This window comes from Oncorhynchus gorbuscha, linkage group LG20, assembly GCF_021184085.1.
Source record: "Oncorhynchus gorbuscha isolate QuinsamMale2020 ecotype Even-year linkage group LG20, OgorEven_v1.0, whole genome shotgun sequence".
NCBI classification, from domain to species: Eukaryota; Metazoa; Chordata; class Actinopteri; order Salmoniformes; family Salmonidae; genus Oncorhynchus; species Oncorhynchus gorbuscha.
In genome coordinates, this window is record NC_060192.1 from 27,368,445 (window position 1) to 27,381,592 (window position 13,148).

A 13,148-nucleotide genomic window follows, 5' to 3' on the forward strand; every position below is an offset into this window, starting at 1 on the left:
ATTTGTACAGAATCATAGCGACACACAAAGTTGGAGTGATGACAGGTCACCCCATATCACATTGGCACCTTGTTAGATTGTTTTACCAACTAATTTATTAAAACAGATTTTATTGATACCCCACTGAAATACAAAACTGCCATGAGCTTGGGTGACAGTGCCTCCATTTGCAAGATCCACTGTCACCTTCTTGTCAAGGTTGAATTAAGTTGAAACAGAGCTATTTAATAATGAAAGACAAACAAATGCATGATGATAATGTTATACATACACATTATGTTATACATTAACAGTTCTCATAGATGGGCTAAATAAACTCAATAAGAACGTTTTCCCTTCAGCCCAGAAATAATTTGTAGCTGATCATTCTCTTCACCTAAATTGGAAGAAGAGTGTTTGGTTGATTGTTTAATGTTCATGCTTCATGAAAGTACTAGAGTTGGTGAATCTCTACTTGTGGTTGGTGGTCCTCTCATACTCAATATGTGTTGCTTGCTCCACTGCCTTCATGTGAACCATCTTGTACCTTTTCTTCATATCCCTCAGCAAAGTCAAAGCCTCTTCATACTCATCCTTGAAGACGCCCTTGCCTTCTAAGACGTTAGCTATGAAAGAACAGGATTACATACTCAACAAATAATATGACATGTAATAGATAGATAGATATTCACTTCCCATGTTATTGATGACAATAGAAAGAGGTTTAAATACTTAGAGGGATTTCGCTGATTGTTTTCCTCTGGTTTATTTGTATGAGCATCTCTTCAACTCTTTCTCCTCTCCGCTTTCTTGGTCTCAGAGATGGTAGATTTCCAATCTGAGAATGAAAGGTTGTTGTTGTTTTATGATTAAATATGGATGACTGACACACAACTCAACAGGTTGAAGCAGATAACACGTGACAGATCAGATCATATGACATTTTCACTAGTAGACATGTGCTTCGAATGTTATTCACATAGCTCACCTTTTTCTCCTTCACTTCATATGGCTTCTGCAGGCAATCAAGGTTAGGTTTGGAATCTCTGTAAACTAGGAGATTCTTGAGTTTTTGTTCCAACATTCTCACAGTGTGTTGTAGTCCTGTAGAACACATAGGATTACATTACTTAAGGGAGTGCAGCATTGAAATTGCCCACAATCCCGTTGACTCGTAGGAAAATTCGACTTAAATCATTCATAAAAGGGTCCTCCTCACCAACAGGCTCCACCATGTCTGGATCTGGTTTGGCATCCAATAGCAATTCAAAGCCTCTGAATTTTCCTGGAATTGCATTTGACTCATTTTTCTCCTCGATCTCTTTGACTTCTTCTGTCTCGTCAGATAGCAGATAGTATTCAGATTCATCATGTAAATCTGTCACCTGAGAATAACAAGTTAACTATTATACTCATGTCACCATACTGTACATTGGCATGTTCAACCAAAGCAAATAACTGTCCTCCGGAATATCATGAAAGAGACCATGCAAATCACCTGTGTCACAAAGAATGACTCTCCATGTTGGAAGGTATCATCTGATGATTCTATTGCATCCTCTATTGCCTCGACTCTATGAGCAGTTCCCATGGATTCCTGTTTATTTTCCTCATCCATTGCGTGTGAGTGGCCAGACTTTTCTGTTGACTTTCTCTCTACTGAGAGAGGATTCGTACAGTGATCTTCAACATGCTTCTCCTCCAGAGAGCCAGGGTCAAGTAAGGCAGGGCTAGAAGGTTCTTCAAGGAGAATTAATAAAGGCACCTTTGTTACCTTTGGGATTTTGTTTTTTACCTGAAGAAAAAGATAAATATGAATGTTCCTCAATTAGTTTCAAAATAATCAAAAGTTAGTCTCTGTTAGACCCGAATGATGTAAGATGCATTGAGTTTGAAAAATATTGAAATGAAAAGTAAGACAGCGCAGTCAAGAATGTGCAGTTATATCTTACTTCCTATTTAAGGGAGTATGTGCTATGCCGAAATATGGATTAAGAATATTGCATTCAAACCTTTCGTTTTGAGTCAATACATAATATTAAAGGGGGCTTCACAACTTCTGATGTCTTTTTGCGTCTAATTCTAATACCCAACCTTTCCTGGAGAAAGTATGTCAGAAGTGGTGGGTCACCTGGATAGAAATACAAGAAATGACAAGAAAAAAAAAGTTAAAGGCCCAGTGCAATCAAACACTTTATTTCCTGTGTTTTATATATATTTCCACTCTATGAGTTAGGAACAATACTGTGAAATTATGAAAATTCTGATAAATGCCATTTTAGTGTAACAGCTGTTTGAAAAGACCGCCTGAAATTGTAGCCTGTTTTGGTGGAATGGAGTATTGGCTTTCCTGGTGACATCACCAGGCGGTAAATTAGCCAATAAGAAAGAGAGTTCCAAACCTCTCTGCCAACAGCTAGTTTTCATTTTTCCCCAACCCACTCAGACCACTCCCAGACAGTCCTAGCAAAAATGTTGCTTGAGAAATTGCTCTTTGCTAAGAAGCTATTTTTGGTTATTTTTTTACCATATTAAATTATTTGATATTGAGATTCAAATGGCTGCATTGGAACTTTAATAAAATGTCTGTGTTCATACTTAAATAGATTATTTAACAAAAGCTCAAATTCATATCTAATAAAGGCTTCAAATAAATATAGAGATTCAACATACCACTTCTCTGTGTGGTCAGTGGGTTGGAGTGAATAACAATCTCACTGAGCATAGGAAACAGGGCCACAGACAACAGTGCTTCTTCCTCAACAATCTGGAGGCAATAATGAGACACAAGTGACTCCACTTACTCACAGTATAGTCTTCCCAAATATATTCAGACAATCTACAGACCTTGTTGTCAGCCAGATTGAGGAAACAAAGCTCTGGTAGTGGCAAACCGTATGCTCCAGAAAATTCCTCAGTGTCAAGGGATATGCGAATGGGGGAATCGTTTTTGGATTGACCACACTCATCCTATAGTAGAAAGAACATGCAGAAAAAAGAGCAATAAGTTGCAAGTGTTAGTGTTATAGAGTATGAAGAAGTAATAAAAGCACAAAGAAGTGATACAAATCACCATAACAACTTTGTACCTCTGAACTGTTCTTGATATGTTCATGCTGGTGTTTTGGAACACCGGAGACGGCTAGATTTAAGAAATAGTAAACACATGAATATTGTCCAAAGAAGTGTACAAGCCAGCTACGTTATTTTAAAAATATAGTATACCAACCATTCATGTATTCAGTGTCTAACCCCTCAAAGACATGGTGATTCCGGAGGTCCTGTAGGTCACAATTTTGTTTGTGAAACACCTGCTGATGTTGCAGATATCCCTTCTGTTGCAGGTTCCTCGGCAACACCTCTGGTACCTCTGAGATACGATTCCCTTGCAGGTTTAAATGCTGTAGCCTAAAATGGACATGCCATATTGCTATGGAAGTTTACAGATACATACAGCAGGTATACAGGAAGGTGTGTATTATGCACTGTAATGTATTGGAGTATTTTCTTAATTTACCATACTGTGGACAGTAAAAATACTAACTTTATAAACAATGACTGACCTTTTCAGGTTGGCAAGGCTGCTGAAGACACCAGAGGACAGCTTATTGTCATCTAGCATCAGCACTTCAAGAGTTTGAAATCGCATGCCATTATCCTTTGCACTATTCAGTAGGAGTAAATATTAGCTTATTATTCCACATACTTTCATAAAATGTCATAAAATTACTTTAAGGGTGTATTGTCCATCACTGTTTGCAGGTATTCAGTGCAAACTTGTATAACGAGACAGAATGTAAATCTCTCTTCTTTGTAATTCTATACTGCCACCTAATGGAATGTAGGGTACTACACCATAAACTTTAAGCAGATAACAATTAACAAGAGCCATGTTTCTGAACAGTTGCACACCAGGAAGCCACTCATTTCATTCCTGTCGTTAAACCCTGTTGAGTAGGAATATTTCATCAATGACTGGGTGAACTAAACCAGAAAACTGCACCTACCTACAGTAAAAAGTTGACTATTTACAATAAAAACAATTTGATTCCAGTAACATAAACTTACCGTTGTGAGGGGCCATGGGGAGGGGCTGCCAGGTTGGGAGGAAGAAACTGAAGTTGATTCCCGGTGAGATGAAGGACTTTCAGACAGGGAAGTAGACCAACGGACATGATGTCATCACCAGACAGATTGTTGTAAGACAAATCCAACACCTGTGCCACATGAAATACAGTTAAACATAATTTAGTTGGGAGAGATGAAGGTAATTCCTTCTCAAATCCAAGTCAGTGTAGTGATTCAATTAGAACATCTTAAAACATCTGGCTTAAACAATGAATGTATCTGCCTTTCCAATATAGCTTTGCCAACATGTTAATTAAGAGACTACAGGGTATTGTAGAACCATAGTGTCATTTTACCTCCAGGTGAGGGAAATGTTCCGCATTGAGTGTCACATTGCAGAGGCCATTCAAGGATAGCTCAAGTTCCCTCAGGGAGGGGAATTTACCAAAAGGCTCTGAAACAGAAAATCATTTTTGTTGTTTGTTACTTTTCTATTCTGTTTAAATGAACATTTATGTATAAGAGGTTAAATAATAAATAAAAACACATAATTACATGATATACCTATGGTAAGACTGTTGTCAGATGCGTTGACATAAGCAACATTCTCAAAATCCAGGAAATCTTCTGTATTGATCTGTTGAAGAAAGAAAAAAACGTCAAACATTACTGAACTTTATGAAGCGATGTGTCTACCTATAAACTATCTCCCATTGGAATTAAGAGTGTTTGAATTCATCCAACACTAAATGAAATGAATCGCTCAAAGAGCAAATCTTACCAAATTCAATCTCTGCTCACTGATGTCAACGGAGCACAGGTCAGATGGCTTGTCCACACAATGCAATGACAACTACAAAGGCAATATAAGACAATCTCTAAATAGTTATTTTTTATTAACTAATGAGATTAAATATATTATTTCATAGATACATAGTTCATTGTTTACTGCATGGGTTTGCGATTTTCTGAAAAAAGAGTTTACCAGGAGAGGAGCATCCAATGTATAGCCAGGAATATCTGATGTCGCGCACTCTTCAACCCGTGTGCACTCAGACACAATTGAGTTTGAGGCAAAACTGTTTCCCTCTGATTTCTTAGTTCGTGTATTTTTGTATTTATGTTCCACTGCATTTCTGTGAGCAACCAGCCAGTGACCAGCCCCTAACGAATCAACAGAAAACAAGCACCATGCTGAATTATTTTATTCCAGACAGTCTTGGATAGATTAATCAAATGCCATTCGATAGGCCTATCAGTGAAGTGATAAGACTACAGTAAACAGTGAATACTATTGCTGTTAGAGAGTGGTGAATTCATACCGTTTTTTCGTTGATGAAACAATGGTCGGATTGGAAAACAATTGGCGGGGTAACTGTCTCCCACATCTAATTTGTAGAGTCCGGCTGCAGCCATTAACGTCCACTGTTACATCTACAGCAAGTACCTTTTTGTTGAGAGCTATCCAGATTATTTACACAATGTACAGCCCAAATTGACCTATTTTACCATAACTGTTAATTTACCAGCCAGGCATGAAAAAAAACAACACGATTTTCATGATGTGCGTACATGGATAAACATCCAATCAGTCAAGACTCCGGTATCCTAGCAACACGTCAACAAGTCGGGACTACATTCCCTCCAGCTGTTGGCAGTATAGAATGTTTTGGTCTCTTTTGCCGCCACTGACTTTCACACAACATGGGTGTATTCATTACAACAATTATGTTGCAAAACGTTTAGCAACAGACACGTCTACTCCAAATGGAAATGTGCAAATTTTGCAACAAAAACGAGAGTTTCAATTGGACAAATTCATGTTGGTAGCGGTGTTGTTCCATATGCTCTGTTTGCCCCCGTTTGGTTCTTCAACGGTAAACGGTTTCCGCTGCAGGACGTAATGAATACACCCCAGACGAGCTACGTAAGCTGTTATTTCACGACACGCTTCCACATTTAATAGCGACAGGAAAAAAAATAATAATAAATAGTTTTAGAGGTAGCTAACGCTATGCTCGTTTTAACTGGGTCTCACGACTCAACGGTGTGATTTGTAGGCTAAGAAGCCTGCTCCTGTAAGTATGTGTTCTGGCTTATAACGACGTCGACGTTAGAAGACCATCTTTTTGCATGTAAAATAGCTTGATGATTTACTTGAATGTAAGCTAGCAGTCGTGCAAAGCGTTCATCCCATTCAACCTATACGCCTTTCTTTCATGTCAAGCGAATAAATATAGTGAATTTAGTGGCTCAGGTGATATGTCATGTGTGTTTGAAGTAATCCCTCTGTTAGCAGGAACCAGCCATTTCAGCTATGGGGAACACATCATCAAGGAGTTATTTACCAGGAATCGAAATGCAACCTGCAAAAACAACTCTGTTCAAACAGGAGCAAACTGGGACAAGATACAGAATTCCAGCTCTCATTTACCTAAAAGAGAGTCAGACATTCCTTGCCTTTGCAGAAAAGCGCTCTTCCCTCAGTGACAGTGATGCAAAAAGTATTGTTATGAGGCGAGGAACTCAACAAAATGGATCCACTCAGGTAAATGTCCCCTCCAAATCTAAACACATCACAGTCATAATACACAGTTGAAGGTGTTCATCTTTAATTGAGTTGTTACATACAACTTACAGTTTCTACTTGTTAATTTTTGTTTCAATTCTTTTCCATTGTTCCGCAGTGGTCAGAATCCCAGGAGCTGTTGTCAGCATGTTTACCAGACCACCGCACCATGAACCCCTGCCCGGTGTATGAGAAGAATACCAAGACTCTATTCCTGTTTTTCATCTGCATTTTAGGGAACACTTCGGAGCACCATCAGATCTGGACAGGCAAGAATAAGGCCCACCTGTGCTACATCACCAGTAATGATGAGGGCCAAAACTGGAGCCCGACAAAGGACTTGACAGAGAGTGTGATTGGCAAAACGGTCAGAAGGTGGGCTACATTTGCTGTGGGACCAGGCCATGGCATTCAAATGGAGAGTGGAAGATTGATCATACCTACCTATGCCTATTATATCCACTTCAAATGCTTCTCCTTCCCCTTCCCCTTCACGGTACAGCCTCATGCTCTCTCAATATACAGTGACGACTTCGGTCAGACATGGCAAATGGGCAGGATGCTTCAAAGAAAGTCCTGTGAGTGTGAGATGGCAGAGATCATAGACCACGAGGGCAGGAGTCACCTGTACTGCAACGCTCGCCATGGAGGACATAGAGTGGAGGCTCTGAGTGAGAGCAGTGGGGTTTACTATGACAAGCCTCGCTTGGCTCCGAGGTTAGTGGAGCCAGGCCATGGTGGTTGCCAAGGTAGTGTGATTGGCTTCCCTGCCCCTGAGCAAGGTGAAGAGGGTATGGGTGGTACCACATCATCACCACGGGCCTCAGACACGCAAACCTGGCTTCTCTTCACCCACCCGACCAATAAGAGAACGAGGAAAGACTTGGGAGTGTATTTGAACCGATCCCCACTGCACACGTCAGGTTGGGACCGGCCCTGGATCGTCCACAGTGGACCCAGTGGCTACTCAGACCTGGCCTACAGTGAGGACACTGAGCACTTTGCTTGCCTGATGGAATGTGGGGAGAAGAGTGAGATTGAACAGATTGCTTTTGTGTCTTTTCCACTCAGTGATGTCATGCAGACCATTGATGAGAAAGAAAAGACCTTCTAGGTTTTCGTTAGGGTTGTATTTCAGAAATACACTCTAACTCCAATCAGATTCAGTGGTCAGTAGATACATTATCATCCCTGTACTTTATTAGTATCGAAAAAGAAGCAATCTGAAAAGAATATGATCATTTATATCAAAGTCGTTTTGTGTAGAAAAGGTAACTTACACTAAAATGTCATTGAAATGCAATCATAGTTAAATGTGATATAATCTGTAGATGTGATCATTTTATGAAGTCGGACTATGAACTGCAATGCATGCTGTCATGGGACGACAGTCTATTTAAACAGCCTACGTTTGCTACTTAGTTCTGCAATGTAACTCCTTTCACCTCTACAGTGATTCAAAGGATTCAGTTCCTCATGCTTGTCAAGCACACTGTGAAGAGAACAACCTGCTCAGCCACAACTCTGCTCCCTGTTGAATGAACAGCCATCCCTCGATCATGAAGTTGTTTGTTATCTACTGTGACTCATCTGTTCAAACTGCATGGGCTTCCCAATGCCACACTATCCAACCCTGTCTTTAAGCACATTGTATCCCTGTCTGGACAGTTCAAACATTCCCCATAGCATTATAAATGTTATGACTATGTAATTTGTGAATGTTATTGATGTCATTTATGCTGTTGTTCAGACCCTCTGTAATGACAGTGAGCCACTCTGAAAAGTGTCTGCTAAAGGACAGATCAGCTTCATTTGCTGAGAACTCCAATGTGCCAAATTAGATTATTTTTCCCTGTCTCTAAGTAATGCTACAATATTAGTCCTGTCTCAACTATCTGCACAATCCTGTCCCTGCCTGTATCCTTGGCTATGCAGAAAACATATTGTTAATCATTTCTGTGAATGGCATGCAGAACTATCTTTTGAAAATAAATGTAAAAAATCTGATAAACTATGTTTAGCTTTTTGATTTACAAAGTGTTGTGAGCAAACAATGTGGTGCAACTGCCTTCCACCTTTATCTCCAGGCCAGGGTTGAACTTATTTAGCAGGTACATTAAGAAATCACTTTACTTGTTACATGTTATTATCAAATATGTAACAAAAGTGAACAATCTTGCTTTCTTATAAAATACAGTGCATTCGGAAAGTATTCAGACCCTTTGACTTTTTCCACATTTCGTTACTTATTCTAAAATTGATTAAATGGCTTTTTTTCCACATCATTAATATTCACACAATACCCCATAAATACAAAGTAAAAAGAGGTTATATTTTTTTGCAAATTTATAAATAAATAAAAAATACTTTACTATCATATTTACATAAGTATTCAGACCCTTTACTCAGTACTTTGTTGAAGTACCTTTGGCAGCGATTACAGCCTCAAGTATTCTTGGGTATGACGCTAGAAGCTTAACACACCTGTATTTGGGGAATTTTCCCATTCCTCTCTGTAGATCCTCTTATGCGCTGTCAGCTTAGATGGGGAGCGTCGCTGCACAGCTATTTTCAGGTCTCCAGAGACGTTTGATTGGGTTCAAGTCCAGGCTCTGGCTGGGCCTTGTCTTGGCTGTGTGCTTAGGGTTGTTTTCTGTCGGAAGGTGAACCTTTGCCCCAGTCTGAGGTCCTGAGCGCTCTGGAGCAGGTTTTCAACAAGAATCTCTCTGTACTTTGCTCCGTTCATCTTTCCCTCGATTCTGACTAGTCTCCCAGACCCTACCGCTGAAAAACATCCCCACAGCATGATGCTGCCACCACCATGCTTCACTATACAAGGTTCAATCTTAGTTTTATCAGACCAGAGAATCTCTGTTTCTCATGGTCTGAGAGTCTTTAGGTGCCTTTTGGCAAACTCCAAGCAGGCTGTCATGTGCCTTTTACTGAGGAGTGGCTTCTGTCTGGCCACTCTACCATAAAGGCCTGATTGGTGGAGCGCTGCAGAGATGGTTGTCCTGGAAGGTTCTCCCATCTCCATAGAGGAACTCTGGAGCTCTGTCAGAGTGACCATCAGGTTCTTGGTCAAATCCCTGACCAAGGCCCTTCTCCCCCGATTGCTCAGTTTGGACCGTCAGCCAGCTCTAGGAAGAGTCTTGGTGGTTCCAAACTTCTTCCATCTTGGTGTGATGGAGGCAACTGTGTTCACCTGTCTATATAAGGTCCCACAGTTGACAGTAAATGTCAGAGCAAAAACCAAGCCATGAGGTCGAAGGAATTGTCCGTAGAGCTCCAAGACAGGATTGTGTCATGGCACAGACCTGGGGAAAGGTACCAAAAAACTCTGCAGTATTGAAGGTCCCCAAGAACACAGTGGCCTCCATCATTCTTAAGTGGAAGAAATTTGGAACCACCAAGACTCTTCCTAGAAGAGAGTTCCTATTATCTAGGTCTTTCCCTATATTGTACATGGTATGAACCTGATGGGATGATTAGAAATGTAGTGCAGTAGTATTTATTGATTGCTGTAAACAGTGAACACAATTGCAGACATTTCTCATCTGATTAAAACAATGTGTTAATATCATGTAAACAAAACACTTAAGTGTGTTTTGTATTTACTAATGACATTTTGTATTTAAAGTTTTGCAAAAAGTGGTTTAAGATATGCAAGTGAGGTACAAAAAAAATACAATGAACAGAAGTTGTGTATATTTGAGCATTTGGCCATTGCTGTTCTGCTATAGATGCGTTTCAACACATGACTTGTACGCGATTGAGAAAAACTGTAAGAAGATGAATATTAACGACAGCAAAAGGAAGTTACATAAGCAATGGCTACTATGATCCATCTACCTTGTTCCTGGAATGTGTTTAAGGCAATGAACGGTGCCATCTGAGAAACCTCCATGGACCACTTTGACATCTCGCTCTGCACAAAGACCCTGCACACATTGAGTAGACAGACACCTTGGCAGTCACTGACATTCCAATTCATCACTGATACCGTGAAGCATTTATCATTTCAATCCATTACCTGATTGTCATCAGCAAAGAGCTTCAGAGGCAAAAGCAGCTCTAAAATGTCATTATTAGATCAACTGTAACCTGCGACACAGAGGTAAAGCTGTGAGGTAAAGACAAAAGGGCAATAAAACACAATCAATGTTGTTGGTTATAACCCAAATGTACTTACTGCCTTATAACATGGGCCAATTATGAATAGGCCTACCTTTTTCTGTGGTCCATTCAATTACTTTTGTAGGATGTTCAAGTTGATAATCATGAATATTATTGTATCTGAAAGGAAGGTGTAGGGGCTACTTTGATCTATAACCTAGTCCTATCTGCAATGTCCTAAAACGTTACGCCCGTGAATGTACCCCTGTTGTTTTCCTACAGAGACGTGTGATGTGAAGCATGATTTATGCAACTAAAAGACATCATGGAAGTCTCAACTCACTTTCACAAAATACCTCGTACTTACATTTTCAAAGACTCAATAAACCAGTCATCAAATTCCTTCTCATCCAAGCATGTTTCACCCATCTCGTCCAGACCTCATCCACCGCTGAACAACTTCTGTAGTGCACTGCCAGTATTTGGTTAATAGTAGATAAGCAGCCGTGTTGCCACCTACCGGATTGGAGTGTTGGCCACAGTCTAGCAGAGTCAGAGCCACACTCCATAATGTGCATACAATCCCAGAGTGGGCCAGGGCCACCAACCAAAACAGACAATGAAGCAACTACATCCCATGAGATTTTCACAATGGAAATAGCACTTGATTTCTATAATATACCTGTAGTGTTCAAGAAATTACATAAACAATGGTGTAATAGATAGGATTTTTCCTTAGTTTAAATTACTGGAAATATTACAGACTGTCGCTGCAAATCATGGTCAACCCCTGACCCCTACTTTACCTTCATCTTGATGCTTAGCCTACCATTGATGACAAGCCAGGAAGTTGATTGTAGTTTCTTATGTGTCATGGTTAAATGTTACACTTGGTTTAGAGCAGAAACATACAGACGAGCTATCTGTCAAGATAAGGTCATGTAATGGAGGTAGGATTGTTCTGCCAACGTGATCACAACACTAAATGAACAAGGTATGTCTTTTTGACTCCCTTTCAAAGCAAAAGCATGTATTAATTGGCCACCCATAACTTAATCTTAATCTTCATAATTTTTTACACACAAACAGGACTGTACTAAAGGTGATCAAATACAGGGAGAAAACCATCCTGTTCCAGAAAATAAAATGTATGATTCTGTTCAACAACATTCAACTCTGTACAACTAAGCTAACTTTCAAATAGTTGACTACATGTTAAAATCTATTTTTCAAAATAAAATGTTTTATTTTATCAAAATAAAGTACTAGTAAATCACATCAGAAACCCACCCCTAAATTGCTGGGATAAACCAGCTGGTGTGACGCCTGTGTGGTTTGCCGTGATATAATTGTGAAGATAGAGAGCCTCATGTAAACATATCTGTGGGGGTTTACTCCATTGTGGTAGTGTCACACTGTGCTGACTGAATAGCACAGGTACAAAGATAGAATGATGGACGAAGAACACAAAGCAGTGTACAATGCAGTAGCACATTTTTACAGATAACATACATGCCTTTAACCTCTACTGCTCCAGGCCAGTCACAAGCCAAAGCTTCAGACAATGACTGAGACTTTTTTATTTACATTTTTAAAAACCTTATTTGAGCAGGTAAATTGATTGAGAACACATTCTCATTTACAGCAACTACCTGGGGAATAGTTACAGGGGAGAGGAGGGGGAATGAATGAGCCAATTGGAAGCTGGAGATGATTAGGTGGCCATGATGGTATGAGGGCCAGATTGGAAATGTAGCCAGGACACCGGGGTTGACACTCCTACTGGTCTATAACAGGTTGTTACTAGTTAAACCACTGAGTAGGCCATGCGTTTTAGGAGGTTTGTTTGGTTTTTGGTTTTCTCTTTGGGTATGCATTCATTTGGATTTCAAGGGAAGTTTGGTATGATTTGGGGATATTGTTGCTATTTGTGGATTGGTCTCAATATACATGCACTATGGCGAAAGGTAATCTGGTCCAAGATAGCAGCAGGCAAACAAGTCTAGAGGCTACTTGACATCTCAGGTGTCTACCATATTAGTCATCCCACTAAAATGGAAAAGCTTTGGCGTTGTAACATAGTAAAATGGCCTAGGACAGAATTGTGCCATGGAAATGCCAAACAAACATAACCATACATGGTGAGATGACATAAACATGAGCATCAAATGTCACACTTCATTCACAAAAGCACCATTCCACCAAAGCTATTTGGGTCAGTCACCTGACTGCCATTGTCCCCCCATTAGCAGCTTTGTATGCTGTTATTTGTAGAAAGTAAATAAAAAATAAAGCACTCTTCTTTTTCTCTTTTTTACATTGATTCAACCACTGTTCAGAGTGCATGCATCAATCAATACCTTATAGTCATATCTTTCTCTCCTTCCAAAGCAACATGACAATATTATTGACTAAC

At 39.8% G+C, this 13,148-nt stretch overlaps 2 protein-coding genes across 5 annotated transcripts; one reads left to right on the top strand and one right to left on the bottom strand.

The window, feature by feature from the left end:
* Positions 1-75: 75 nt before the first annotated feature.
* xrra1 (X-ray radiation resistance associated 1) lies at positions 76-5,732 on the bottom strand. The gene is made up of 17 exons (XM_046316917.1): positions 5,370-5,732; positions 5,033-5,211; positions 4,829-4,900; positions 4,612-4,684; positions 4,404-4,501; positions 4,048-4,196; positions 3,543-3,644; positions 3,209-3,387; positions 3,069-3,121; positions 2,827-2,949; positions 2,653-2,746; positions 1,992-2,110; positions 1,478-1,774; positions 1,199-1,364; positions 968-1,083; positions 712-817; positions 76-605 (listed from the first exon to the last, which is right to left on the bottom strand). Exons 1-17 carry the CDS (start codon positions 5,461-5,463, stop codon positions 451-453), a joined length of 2,175 nt encoding a protein of 724 aa, XP_046172873.1. The 5' UTR covers positions 5,464-5,732; the 3' UTR covers positions 76-450.
* A 59-nt stretch (positions 5,733-5,791) lies between these two features.
* LOC124006775 (sialidase-3-like) lies at positions 5,792-8,828 on the top strand. Of its 4 annotated transcripts, none has more exons than XM_046316918.1 (3): positions 5,792-5,974; positions 6,347-6,595; positions 6,735-8,828. In XM_046316918.1, exons 1-3 carry the CDS (start codon positions 5,951-5,953, stop codon positions 7,728-7,730), a joined length of 1,269 nt encoding a protein of 422 aa, XP_046172874.1. In that variant the 5' UTR covers positions 5,792-5,950; the 3' UTR covers positions 7,731-8,828. The 4 variants fall into 4 exon arrangements, with proteins under 4 accessions (XP_046172874.1, XP_046172878.1, XP_046172877.1 ...); XM_046316922.1 differs by lacking the exon at positions 5,792-5,974 and adding an exon at positions 5,983-6,125 and having other exon boundaries at positions 6,344-6,595; XM_046316921.1 differs by lacking the exon at positions 5,792-5,974 and adding an exon at positions 5,983-6,125.
* The last annotated feature ends 4,320 nt before the right edge of the window (positions 8,829-13,148 follow it).